The 14,677-nt window shown below is 41.6% G+C and overlaps 1 protein-coding gene across 3 annotated transcripts in view; it reads left to right on the forward strand.

Annotated features, from left to right (window-relative positions):
• Positions 1 to 11,054, forward strand: part of FBXL5 (F-box and leucine rich repeat protein 5) — a 53,130-nt gene extending 42,076 nt beyond the window's left edge. For all 3 annotated transcript variants that reach the window (XM_039539990.1, XM_039539988.1, XM_039539989.1), the window contains exons 10-11: positions 2,126 to 2,274; positions 9,941 to 11,054. In XM_039539990.1, coding sequence (XP_039395924.1) covers positions 2,126 to 2,274; positions 9,941 to 10,017 — 226 coding nt within the window. In that variant the 3' untranslated portion in view covers positions 10,018 to 11,054. The remainder of the gene's footprint in view (positions 1 to 2,125; positions 2,275 to 9,940) is intronic.
• The last annotated feature ends 3,623 nt before the right edge of the window (positions 11,055 to 14,677 follow it).

Genomic DNA, 14,677 nt, shown 5'->3' on the forward strand with positions numbered 1-14,677 from the left:
AATTGCCCTGTTGAATGAATGAGGTGTGACTGTGGAAGGCAGCACCTCCAGACAGCTGCAACCCTTGGAGAGGGGATGGGAGCCAGACCAGATCAGTAGAACAGGTCAGCCACTGACTCCTCGCTCACCTCCTCAGCCCCCCACTCCCCAGCTCACCTCCTCAGCCCCCGCCACTGCCCGCCCGCTCGCCTCCTCAGCCCCCTCCCCCGCCGCCAGCTCACCTGCCCCCCCGCCACTGCCTGCCTGCTCGCCTCCTTAGCCCCCCACCTCCCTGGCTTGCCTCCTCACCCCCTGCCACTGCCGACCCGCCTCTTCAGCCCCCCTTCCTCACCCGCCACTTGTCGCACAGTGAACCCACCTACTCACTCCCCGCGGGCCGCACAGTGAGCCCATACGGGCCGCATGTTGTACAGGCCTGGTCTACATCATGCTGCACATTTAAAGATTTATTATAAAGTAATGCAAATACAGGTGTCATGATATAAAGTGTCACTCGAGTTTTAAAATTTTCCCATTGGCCTGATTTTCAGAGGTGTGAGCAACGCCTTCCTCTCATTGGTTTCAGTTAGCATATAGATTCTTAAATACAGCATTAGGAATACAGGTTTTAAAACTGAGTGTATAAAGGTTCACATTAAGAAGATAATTAAACACTACAACCTAAATGAATGTAGCATTAAAAATACACTGTTTAAAATAATTAAAAGTTGGGGTTGCAGTAGCGACTTTAATTTAGTCTTATTGCGTATGTGTAATATTTTCTATTCTTGTTTAAAAACATGTAAAATTTCAGTTTTTACAAAATTAAATTAAAAGGAGCACCTATCATTTGCTCTATCTGTCTTTGACCATATTACCATAAATGTGTGTATATTGAATTAAACATTTACACAATACCAGTGATGGCACTGAATCAAAACCCTCTTTCTTATTGTGCCTGGATTTAGGACAAGTTCAAATCTGGCCCTGAACTTTGCAGTGTGGTACTATTTGTGCACCAAACAAATGCTAGGGTGAATCTAATACACAGTGGCTAATTTTGTGGTCCTTATTCTGGCAAAACATCCATTGAGTTCACTTCTTAAATGCCTGTCATTCAATAACAAATTATAAAATAGCACAAAGATCAGCTTTGTGTTAAAATGTGGAATCAGCTGTTCTTAAAATCAAAAAGGTTTGTTTCTCAGGGAATAATGCCACGTTGTATTATTAAAAACAGTACTAGAGTTAAGCTAAGACTTGCAGTTCTAAAGTTGTTCTCCTCTGTAAAAACGAGAGACTACACCAATGTTGAATGAAGGTTCTGTGTGCAAATCAATGGGTTCTGTAGAAGAACTGCACTTTTCTCTTGTGCAGCAAGAGGACCTGGTCACAATCTAAGTTAAACTTCTGGAAGTTACTGTCTGGGGATAAGAAATTGGGAACAGTTCTAAAGTTATGGAATTGAGCATCTCTGGCTAAAGTAATGTTTTTGGGGGACGTTGTTTGGCTCTGGGTTTTCTGAAAAAGTAAGGCTGACTTCTAGCCCCAACAGGGCAACTGGACACTTACTATCTGGATTGAGCCCTGGCAGGAGTTCAGATGTTGGTGCAGCGCTGAGTGAATAATTTTGTTCTTGTCTGTGCTGGCTCTAATCTTATAACTGGCAGAACTCCAGCCCACTCGGCCTAGTTGCTTGGGCAGTCTGGAGCTTCCCTTTCAAAGGAAAAGAGTGGCAAAAAAGGGACCTGGAGTAAGGAGGAGAAAGAAGAAGCTCTAGTTTCTTGTTTTTCTAATTGTCTTAAATAATAACTTTGCTTTAGCATCTGCAGTAGGCACTCCTTGTAATAAGCAGGGGGAAGCTCAGGTAATATTAATACTGAAGTAATCTCATCTAATTTAATACAAAATTGGCAAGTTCAAGGCTGACCACTGCATTAACAACTCCTTTGATTTTTATAAAAAGAATACTTGAGCATTGACATAGGGGTGTTAACATATGGCATCACCTTCCCTTGTGTCAATGCTAACATTGCTTGATTTTAGAAAATCCATGAACTTGGCAACGCCGCTGAAATATCTGCATTGACTGCAATCCAGTTCTTTGTTCTGTTTTAACATGTTTTGACTTTCTCTTTGATCATAGGGCGTTGACCCTGGGAGGAGGACTGCCGCATTTGGAACACCTTAATCTCTCGGGTTGTCTTACTATAACTGGTGTGGGCCTGCAGGATTTGGTTGCTGCATGTCCTTCTTTAAACGATGAACACTTTTACTACTGTGACAACATTAACGGTAATGTCATTTTGTAAAGTACATGATAACCTTTGGGGCTCAAGGTTTTGATTTGGAGAATTTTTTAAACTTTTTTTGCAGTATAGCAGTGAGTTCCATGGTTTATCAGGTTAGCCTTTGCCTCAGTTTCTTCTGTTTGTTATGCTGGATTTTTAAAAATTTCAAATAGTTTGAGAGCATACCTATTGTATAGGTGAATATTACTTAAGGAAACATATTTGTGATTCCTTGTATCTTGCATCTAAATTAAATGTAAGTAACAAAGGATGGAAATATCTCTCAGTTTTATTGGTTATCCTCAGCACAGTGAACACCCCCAAATAAACCCCAATCCCTCAGTGGGATTGCTTTCTTATGGTAGTGACACTAGTCATGTGGGCCCATGAGAGTAAAGCTAAGTGCTAGTAGCATGGAGGAGTGAGATCATGTTGATCAATGTGCAGAACAATCCATAATACTAGAGCACTGATGTATGTGTGTTCACACAGGGCATCTCCTTCCCTTGTGGTCAGTGCTAACTTTGCTAATGCTGAGATGCTTTGTACGGCCCACTTCCTTCTTTGTGGAAGATGTGATGCTAGCTAGCTTTGTGTTGTTTTTGCCCCTTTCTAGCTCACAGTGGTATCAAGGTAGTGAATTAGGCATTGTACAGCGAATTAGGTTCCAGCTTCACTTCAGAGAAACTTTATGATTGGTTTGTAACTGAGTATAATTGAAGGGTGTGGATTTCTGTGAGGGGAATGTTTGACTTTCCCATTTTTACTTTAGTTACCTTCATTGCCTGTTCTCAACGCTGAACCTGCATCCACTTCTGCTCTCTTTATGCTAATGAGGAGGCAGAGAAGCCACAGTGAATGGATATAGGCTACCTTCAGTGACCCTATATACCTACTTAGATAGCACTGAGCGGTGCTGAGCCTAGGAGAACAGATGCAGATATTTTTATGCATTTAGTATAGTAGAATGAGTGTCTTATGACTATTTAAAAAAAAAAAAAGGCTTTTGTCATCTTCCCTGAACTGTTTGCAAATATACGTTGTAAAGATTTCTTCACCACTATTGTCTTTGTTAAATGTGGATTTTGAGGACTTGCTGTAAAGGACAAGTAGGCCCTTAGATAATACATAGAGGAGTATTTCACTTCTCTAAAATGTGAGCAGTTATGGTCTCAGAATGATAGATATATACTTGCCCAATCCTCTAACCCTCCTCTTGTTATTACCCTGGTTGATGGGGCTAAACGAGGGAGGGGAGGAGGAGGAGGAATCTTGAGGATTAGATGAACTAGTGAGTGTGTGTGCTATATTATTTATATTTTGGTAACCCCTAAAAACTTCAGTCAGTATTGAATCCCACTGTACCTGGTACAGTACAAATTCATATGAACTCATGGTTCCTGCCCCTAACGACTTGTACTCTGATATATGCAAGATGCAACAAGTAAGTGTAACAAAAGAGGAGGGCAGGAGAGGTGATTGAGGGTAATATTGATGACATCACACAGTTATATAAGCTAACTGTGCATGATTTGATGGTTCTGAATTATTTAAATATTCTTTAAAAATCAACAATCCCCACTGGCTTACTGTGTCTTTTGTATATGTAACTACATCTGTATAGTGCTTTTCATCCTGAAGGCATGTTACTTTAGCTCTGAGGTGGAACTTGGCAGAGCTTTAACAGTAGAAGCAAAGCTAAACTGACAAGTTGAGGGTCTAATCCAACTTCCATTGGAGTTGATGGAAAGATTACATTGACCTCAGCTCGAGTTGGATTGGGCCCTAATACTGGAGGTGAAGGTAAATATTTTAACAAAACCCACCCTTGCTTGGTATTCCAATACTTAACATTTTTATACTTTCGCTCTGCATCTCAGCTACTGCACCCTCTCTTTTCTCAGGCTTCCTTGGTGCTCTCATTGCTTTTCTCCATGGGATTCAGGATGCAGCTGCTAAAATGATTTTCCTTGTCAGTTGATCTGATCATGTCAGCCTCTCCCATTTAAATTCCAAAGTGATTTCCTGTTCTGCGCAATGTCTTTTTCAAAGGCCTGTGCAAACCTGTCTTCTACGTCTCTGAGGTAGTTGCTTATGTCATTCCCCTCTCTTCCCTCATTCTGTCAGTGATGCCAGCCTTGATGACCTGTTCATGTGCTTTACCTGCCACTCTTTCTATGTCTTCTTCCACTTCAACCCCGTAAGGATTGAACACCTTCCCAAATCTAGTCTACCAAGCCACAATAGTCTCTTCAACTCCTCCCAGCCCATGAAGTCTTGGCTCTTTTATGCTGCCCACAAGAAATGAGTCTTATTTATTAAAAAACAAACAAAAAAAACCAAACCCAAAAACAAAAAGCACTTCTTACTGTAGCACCGAGATGTACATGCCCAAGCTTGAGTAATTTTGCAATCCTACTGCTCTAATGCTGGTCCTTACCCTCACTTACTGCATCATATCTAAAATTAGTTTCTGCCCTGAAGATCTTATAATCTATGTCCTTCTGTTTGTTCTGTAAAGCATCCAGCATGTTTTAGGATGCTGTGTAAACAATTACTATGTCAGGGGTAATTTAGGGAGACAAAATGTAATTGCCTAAATTGCTCTTACTCTTAGGAGAGGGGTCATAGAATCTTTAATGATCTCCTATGCCAGTGGTTCTTAACCTTTACAGATGACTGTACCCCTTTCAGGACTCTGATTTGTCTTGAACAACCTCCAAGTTTCACCTCACTTAAAAACTACTTGCTTACAAAATCCAATATAAAAATACAAAATGTCACACCATACTATTACTGAAAAATTGCTTACTTTCTCATTTTTACCATATAATTATAAAATAGATCAATTGGAATATAAATATTGTACTTATATTTCAGTATATAGAGCAGTATAAACAAGTCATTGTATGAAATTTTAGTTTTTACTTACTTCGCTAGTGCTTTTTATGTAGCCTGTTGTAAAACTAAGCAAATATCTAGATGAATTGATGTACTCCCTGGAAGACCTCTGCATCATACACCTGGTTGAGAACCACAGTCCTAAGCTGAGCATAATCAAGACCATAACCTTTTTACCCGGTGCAAGGGCTCAAAGAGTTAGCCATCATGTCCCAGCAGCATTCTCATTTGGATAATACATTCTTTCATTAAATCTGCTCCGCAGTTTGTTAGATATTGTATTCTTCATTTTAACGGTGTTGCAGTGTCCTACATTTCACTCCAGAGAGACTTGCATTCTGTGATTGCTGAAGTTATTCTTATATCACTTTGATGTTTCTCAAAGTAACTGCAGGAAAATTAATAATTGGCAATAAACTAAACTGTTTGTTTAAAATAACGTCTCATCTGCATCATCTTAAATTTCTGTTGCTTTAATTTAGTAATACTTTGAACATATGTAGCACTATATTTCTAAGCACTGCACAAAGATTAAATAACTGTTCTCTGCATGTCTATAGATTGTTTAAGTATTTCATACTTTCTCTTCTCATCACTTTATCATGGATTATTTTGGGGGAAGATGTGTTCTGGAATCATATTGGAGAAATCCTCATTCTCAGTCTATTTCAACACAAAAAATGGACCCTGAAGTATGGTATTTATCACATTGTGAATGATGCAGACTTCTCTTGGTCATTTACGGCATTCAAAGGGCTTTACTTTCAATCACAACCTATTTTCAGATGTGGTGCTGCCAGTCCACTGCAGGAGACTTTCACTTACTTGATTTGGGGGCTCTTTGTAGAGGGCACAGTGGATCAGTTCTGTAGACGTGTTGGGAGTTTTCCGATTCTCACTTTAAGGCCTGGTCCACATGCAAATTTTGTATTGGTATAATTGCATCCACGCTAGGCCTAGGGGTTTATACCACTTCAGTTATACCAGAAAAAAAATTGTATGGTTAAATGGCAAGATTCAAGAGGCTATTTGAGCCAAACAGAGTCCTTCAGAAACTGGAAATCCAGCCTAAATTAAGCCAATAGAAAGGAACATAAACTATGGCAGATAAAATGTAAGATTGAAATCAGGAAGGTAAAGATAGAATTTGAAGAGCAAGTAGCACACATACATGGTACTCAGATATAGTGAACCTAGTTAAAAAAAACAAATAAACAAGAAATTATTTTAGTATATCAGAACCAGGAAGAATGGGAGAGAATCTGTGGGTTCTTCTTCGAGTGCTTCCTTATGATGATTCCATTCTAGGTGTGTGTGCACCCACGTGCATGGCTGCTGGAGATTTTTGCCTTAGCGGTATCCGTAGGGTCGGCTGTAGTGCCCTCTTGAATGCCACGCCCATGTGTCAGTATATTAGGCACCGCCGGCTCTACGCCCTCTCAGTCTCTTCTTACTGCCCGTGGTGGTTAGTCGGAGCACCTTTCTCTTGCCTCGCAAGGACTAGCTTCAGTCTTTGAGCCTAAAGGCTTTCTAAATAGTTTGGTTACAGTAGTTATTAAGTAGTGTAGTTAAAGATAGAGTCCCAGTGGGGACTTCGCCCCAGGTGGGGCATGCCCCAGTCTCTGGGTTTTAAGCCCTGCTCTGATTGTAACAGGCTTATGCCTGTTAGTGACCCCCATAGCAGCCCCCTCAAATGCTTGGGGGAATCACGTGTGAAGGAGAAGTGTCGTATCTGTAAGAACTTTCATCCCAGAACGCAAAGAGCGAGACATCCATTTGAGGGCCCTCCTCATGGAGGCTGCTCTCTGCCTGGCGTCTGAGCTTTCCCGGCCAGATTCTGCCCTGAGCAGCTTGGCCTCAGCGTGCAGTGTCTGGACCCAGTTCGGGTCAACAGCCCACACCGGAGCCACATAGCAGCAGAGAGTCAGTGTAGGAAGACCAAGTAAATATAACTTAATTGGAATTTCAGCTGTTTCACTTTGTCAAAGACCTTCAATAAGCTATGAAATACTTATAGTGTTAGAGGGAAAATAACTGTTATTGATTAGGAAAGGGCTAAGAAACAGAATAGGAAAAAAGAGTTAATTTTCAGCATGGCTTAATGTTAGTAGGGTAGCTCAAAGTTAGTGGGACCAGAGGTAGATTATGGTTTTGTGGGGATCTAGGCCAGAGCAAGTGGGGGCCCCTCCCCACGCCTTGCGCCTGCAGTCCCCCTAGTCCTCCCTCCCCCACAGTGCTCCTGCCAGGGAAATGGGATCGGGGCATAGAGACTTTACGTGCTCCCCAGCAGGAGCTCTGGGTGGGGTGTGGGGGTGCCCCGATTGCCCGGGGCCCTAGGCACAGGCTTTGTTGCCCCAGTGGCTAATCCACCACTGACTGGGACTAGTCTTGTTTTTAATATATTTGCTAATGATTTGGAAAATAATGAGGTGGTTAAAATTTTCAGATGACACTATTTAAGTTAGTTAAGAATAGAGGAGATTTTGAGGAACTTCAGAGGGACCTAACAAAGCTAGGAGAATGGGGGAATGCAGCATCAGATGAAATTCTATTGACAAATGAAAGATAATGTACTTTGGAAGCAACACTTGGAACTCCTCGTATATTTGCTGGGTTTTAAATTAATTGTAACTACTCAGGTACAAAAGCCAGCAGTGTTAACGTGCATGAAGAATAGGTTGGAAAACAATATTGGAAGTATACTAATGTCATTTTATAAACCAATGGTATGGTCTCACCTGGAATTCTGTGGTTCTGGTCACGTTCTCTCAGACAAAGTCTATCCGTAATGGTAGGGTTCAGAGATTTTTTTCTAAAATGTGTGGCTTTGGGATGGCCACAGACTTTACCTCTGGGCAGTGCCAGGAAAGCAGTGGGTACATATTTTAAAGGTGTTGCTGTCCACAGTATGTTCTCTTCTTCCCCCGACCAACTATCCAGAAGGCACTCTGTTTACCTCCTTCGCTGCTAAAAGCTAGAGGGTCCTTCGCATTCAGCACTCAAGACTCAAAGGTCAAAATATGGCACAATGATTAGAAAGTTGATCAGAAACATTTACTGTAAAGTGGCACTTTGTCATTTTACCTTTTCAGGTCATTGTCTTCCCAGTGATACCTGTTGTTTGTTGATGAACACACATTTTTGTTTTCAGCACCGTGGAGCCAGTATCCTGCGGACATGTCAGGTGGATTTTATTCTGCCTTATGCATGAATAAAAATGCTAGCTAAACTCTTTACTCCAGGTTCTTGCTTGTTTGTATACAGTATGAAGCAGAAAACAGATTTCCAGACACCAGGTTTTGCTTTCAGTGCTGGAACCTGCAGAAATCATTTTACTTGGAAACTCATTACTTTTGACTTAAGTTACTGCTTGAGACCAAATGGTGCCAGAGACATTCAAATGCTGTTGTCAGTGCATAACTTGCCTGACTGTAATCACATTCTAAAATGTATTTAAAAAATACATGTCTCGTGTTTTTGTTTGTATTTTCAGCATATTGAGGGGAAGAGGTGGGTTGTTCTGGAGAGCTTTGCACAATCTCACACTATTTAAACTGAACGTGTGTGGTTGCATTATGTTGGAAGCCAGTCTTAAGTGAATCTCAATGGAAAAAAAATTGCATCTGAAAGGGTAAAATAAAATAATACAGACATATCAGATGAAATCCTGTAGTGTGAAAGGTAATGCAGTCAGATTACTTTCTGTGTTACATGCTATTTTTGATATTTTAATTTAAAGGTGTAACGGTAAGTGAAAGTAAGTGGTGTTTGGTAGAATTTCAGTAGTAGTGTTTCCTATCTGAATTCACGCAACTTCTGCATGAGAGAAATACAAATGTATAACTTATGAACAAATGACAGCTTCTTTTGTGTGTGGGGATCAATCTGAAAATCCATTAAGATCCACAGTACACCTGGTTTTGAATTTTTTTTTATTCTACAGTTTTTGTATGACTACATACATTTATATGCTAGCTGTAAGATGGTTTTTCCTTCAAAGTTGGGAAAAGTTACATTTAAGGTTTTTTTAAGTTATTGAAGTAGACCAGGGATATATTTTCAATTTATTTTTGCATTCTGACAGTGCCCTAGTTTTTTTTTTCCTTTTAAAAAATTTAAATAAACTTGCAAATAATCTTCTGTATACTTTGTTTGGTGAAAAAATCATGATCTAAAAGCGTTCTAAAGGGTGAAGATGTTTTCTGTATGATCTTGAATTTCTAGTGAGAATTCAGAGGCCTGGCTAATTATGGAAGCATTTCCCAGAAAAAGTTCCAGGCTAAAAACTGCAGCCACATAAACAGAAGTAGTTTTGAAGAATGTGTGTGTGTGTGTGTGTGTGTATATAGTGCCACAAGGTTAACAAAGCTGCCTGAGTGATTTAAAAATGGAGGTTAAATGTGCATTCTGAAAATATCCCACTCTGACTGCTAGTTTTTGGCAGAATGGATATCATTAAAATTGCTGATCCAGAAATTTTGCACATATCAGCCTGCAATTTGTGATCTCTGAATGTATGTTATTTGGGTGGGACTAAGGCACTGGCCAAATTTATTTTATGGAGATTTTCCAGTGGAAAATCCTAAGTATTCAGTGGGATGCATTTACACTGTGATACTGATGAAGATTTTTTCAGAATTCTTCTATTCTAAACCTACTTTCCTTGGTGCAAAATTAGCTAATTTATAAATAACCAGGTTGCCAGTACAGTCCTAAAGGTGAACAAAACCCTGTTTTCCTCCTTTCACATTTGTTCTGTTTTTATGCAGGTCCTCATGCTGAAACCGCCAGTGGATGCCAGAACTTGCAGTGTGGTTTTCGGGCCTGCTGCCGCTCTGGTGAATGACCCTTGACTTCTGATCTTTCAGTCTACTTCATTTAGCTGAGCAGGCTTCCTTTCATGCACTTTACTTACAGTCCACATATTGTGTTAACGATCCCTTTTGGAGTGTGATTTATTCTACTAGCCCCACCCTCGCCCCACAATTTAAAATCTTAATTCTGAGTAAACTGTACCGTGTTGTAACAATCTCTCAAGTTTCATTTTGGTTTGAAAGGTGTTGGGTTTTATTTTACTTAATGTATTGGGGATGGGGAAATGCTCATCAGATTTTTTTTTTCACAGTGCCACTTTTCTCAAAGTTTGGCACTTATATTTTGTTCATTGGATTATTTTGTATTAAGTGAGTGGGACTTACTGTCTTTTTTATTTTTCAAACACCCCAAGTACAATATAAAGCTTTGCAAATAATTTGAAATGTATTTTTTTGCATTTTGATGATGTACATCTTTAGATGTGTTGTTTCTTCCCGTTTCCCCAAATCCTTCCTTTATTCTTCAAAATTAGGGAAAGATGTTCTTTCTTATAGCTTTTTTTTTTGGTGGTGGTGGAGGGGTATTTGGGCTTGAAAAGTATATTCAAATAAAACATTCCCATTGACACCACAATTTTACTTAGCATTTGAAATGTATATCATTTTAAAATGTAATGACAAAATGTACAGTGTTGTCAGGTCAATGAATACTGCCCACTTTATGTAGTGGGCTCCACAAATCATTTGTATATGTACTGTATTGACAGAGCAACCCCATGGGACCCCACATTATCTCACATTATAAAACCTGTTAAGATGGTGAATTTTTGAAAGGGATTTTCAAATAATTAAATTTTTAACCATATGAACAAATGTAAAAATAAACAGAGCTTTGAGAACTTTGACGGTGATGAATAATCCACTTTGATTGGAATGCAGGGAATCCAACTGCTGACAAGTGTATGTTGGAGTGAGGTTAGGAACCAAATCTTCTGTTAGAAACAAGATCTATAATTTTTATTAATGTGTTACAGGAAAAGATAAAGCATTAATAAATATACTGTCTTTATGTTCTGTATTTACTTACTGCGTGTTACTACTACCCAGGATTTGAAGGAAGTTCTTCCCCTTCACCCACCCACCCAGTAGTTCAAATAAAGTGAACGGAGGTTACTTTGACTTATTCTTTGAAGTCAAATGTTACATTGTTAAATGTAGGTAGGTGGAGTGATGATTTCATAATTCCTTGGTGCTGGCAGACAGAAATTCCCAAGGAGTCAGTGTGTCTAGTGCAGGGGTTGGCAATCTTTCAGAAGTGGGGTGCCGAGTCTTCATTTATTCACTCTAATTTAAGGTTTCGCATGCCAGTAATACATTTTAACATTTTTAGAAGGTCTCTTTCTATAAGTCTGTAATATATAACTAAACTGTTTTTGCTTGTAAAGTAAATGAAGCTTCTTAAACATTTAAAAAACCTTATTTAAAATTAAATTAAAATGCAAAGCCCCCCGGACCAGTGGCCAGGACCTGGGCAGTGAGAGTGCCACTGAAAATCAGCTCACGTGCTGCCTTTGGCATGTGTGCCATAGGTTGCCTACCCCATATCTAGTGGTTTGTGCAATCATGTTATAATCTGGATTGTGCTGCTGACTTGCAGTGTGAATTTCAGTAACTCATGGACCCTCCATGTATCCCAATTTCCCCATCAGTTACTATAGGAGGAAGGTACTTACCGTCCTCAAGTGCTATGAGAGCCTTTGATAAAGATCCTGTACAAGTTCAAAAGGCCCACCATAGGTTATAAATGATGATGAGGGAAGGGGGAAATGATTAGAACCATAGATGGCAGAAGTCTTGTACAATTGTAATGATTGTGAATGAACAATTTTTGAAGTCTTCTCCTGCACACCTCTAACAACCAAAGAGGTTTCTTTGACTCCACCATAGCATGCCCTTGACTGGTGAAGGCTAGCAGTGAAGCAATGGGTCCATTGTTGGTTGAGATTGTCAATACTTTCTATTGGAGAGGGAGGGAAGAGCAGGTTATCAGCATCTTTAAGGAAGCTATTGGGGCGCCTTTGTTCAAGAAACCTACCCTAGGCTGACAGCTTCTCTAACTGTTGTTTATTGCCCTTTTGGCTGGCCAGGCTGCTGAATGTTTGGGTCCTCTAGCACTGCACCCTGGTGTTTGCCCTTCCGCAGTCAGTGGAAGTGGAGCAGGTGCTGTTGCATTCTGCATTGCCAATGGCAGAGCTCATCACTCTCCACTTCGTCACTGTCAGCTACTTTGGTACTTCTGCGGACCTTGGGATCAATGCTGCTCCTGCCACTGGGAACAACAGTTATACTCTGTGCCATTGGCACCATTTCCACCATCGCCACCACTTCCTCCCTTGTTTTGGTTGTTGTGAGCCACACTGCTTACTCGCACCGCTTAGGGCTGGCTCCACCTTTATTCCTGGAAACTCAAGACTCCTTGGCGTTGAGGTTGGGATCTTCTTTCTCCTGCTCTCTGTCACCTGGCCCACATCAGGGACCATTAATGGAGCACCGTGGGTCCAAGATTGGTACTCGTCTCATGGTCAGAATGGGGGCCCCTGGCCCAGCACCTACTGGCCACCAATGCTCTATCCGTATGCCCAGTGGCCTCCATGGAATCCATAGCATGCTCCTTAGTCACAGAGGTTGTACTCTTCATTGTGCTGTACGGGGAGATCACTGGGCAGGTCGATGATGGAGACAGTTGATCCACTGCAGGTTCAGGCATCATTGAGCCTTGCCTTTGCAGAACCTCTGGAGTTGTTCTGTCCAGGTCTGCCAGTCCAGGAGTGGTATCCGGCCCTGGCACAGTTAACTGCCTCTTCATCTCCAGATGATTCAGCAGTGCCTGGTTCTTCCTCTCCTTCAGTGCCTGAGGACTTTAAAGGCCTACCAAGACCTTTTGTGGCATGTGGCTGCTTCCTTGGACCTTCAGTTAGTTTCTGCAGGAGTATCCTGCAGCCATCTGCCCGTGGGAGAGTCACCCTCCCTATTAATGATGTATTCCTAGAGCCAACAAAAGTTCTTTAGAGCATGCTGGCTTTGGTGTCACCTACTGCACGGTGCTTGAAGAAACGTTTTGTCGCCATGCAAAGATCTAAGGACTTTTACTACCATCTAGTGCCAAATTCCCTGGTTGTAACTGTCATGAACGAGGCAAGGCAGATTTAAGTCCACTCCTAAGGACAAGGACTCTAAAAGGATGCACTTAATGGGTAGGAAGATCTATACCTCCTCTTTCTTGCAAATGCAGATTGTGAACCGGCAGGCATTGTCCAAATATGACTTTGTGAATTTGATGTTTGTCTTAAGTTTGCAGACCTGAAGCCTCCAGGGTGGAATTTTGGGCATTCATCACCAAAGGATGCTTGGTGGCAAAGACATGGTTGAAGTCCATGCTAGATGTCGCAGACGCTTCGACCAGAGCAATGGCCTTGGTGCTGACTGACCATGAGGAGGACATCCTGGATGCAGAATTCAGGCATTGCTGTTGATGTGCAGCAGGCTGTAGAGGATTTGCCGTTCAACAGCGGAGAGTTTTCATTGGACAAGACAGATGAGACTCTGCACTCCTAGGATTTTAGGACTACTCTATGTTCCTTGGGGGGTTTTACACCAGCAGTGCAAAGGCGCCACTATGGTGGTCAGCAGCAGCAATACTGTTCGTAGTGTACCTTTGGGCAGCCTTTCCCTCCCCCAAGACAGCAAGATTTCCCCAGAAAGGGGCTTAGGTCCCAGAGGAGGAGACATTCAGGTCTTGGGTTTAACCATTCGACACACCCTTCTACTGAACTCTCAAGTGCCCATTTTGACTCCTTTGTCCAGAGCAGTGGTTCAGTCACCACACTCTTTACTCCATCCCTTCAGTTCAGGGTCAGACTGTAATGTAATCGTTTTCACAATGCTTGGGGCTTGATTGCCACCAACACCTTGGTCCTAAGCACCGTTAGATCGGGCTGTGCGATCCAGTTTCTCTCCACCCCACCCTCCCCGTTCCTTTTCAGGCACCCCTTTCACAAGATACTGCTTTGGAAGCAGGTCTGCTCTCTACTGGCTTTGGTTCCTCCAGAACACTGGGATCAAGTCTTCTATTCTGATACTTTCTGGTTCCCAAATCTAAAGGAGTGGTAACACCTATTCTCGACCTTCAGAGCCTCAACAAATGTATCAGATACATGAGGTTCCAAGTAGACGCCCTATCGATTATCCTCGCATTGTCTCAGAATAACTGGTTTGCTGTTCTGGGCTTTCAGGAAGCCTATTTTCATGTGGCAATTTGCTGAGCCACAGAAAATTGCTCCAGTTCTTTGTGGCTGAGCACCATTTTCAGTATATGGTGCTTACTTTCAACTTCTCTTCTGCCCCCCCCCCAGGTTTTTACACTATGCAGCGTTCCTCAGAAAGAAGGGAATCCCTATCTGGACAACAAGGGGCAGGTCCAGGGAGGAAGTTTTCTCACATACACACTGCACTTACTCGACTGTCTAGGTCAACTTTGGTTCTCACTCAGAAAATTGAGTTAATTGGGACCCTAATAGACTCTGAATTTGAGAGTGTGTTTTCTGGCAATTCATCACCTTTGCTTGGGTCTACAGTCTCAGCCTTCCACGACAGTTCGGATGTGCCTGAGGTTCTTGAGCCACATGTCGGCTT

The sequence above is a fragment of the Mauremys reevesii genome, linkage group 5 (genome assembly GCF_016161935.1).
Source record: "Mauremys reevesii isolate NIE-2019 linkage group 5, ASM1616193v1, whole genome shotgun sequence".
Lineage (NCBI taxonomy): Eukaryota > Metazoa > Chordata > Testudines > Geoemydidae > Mauremys > Mauremys reevesii.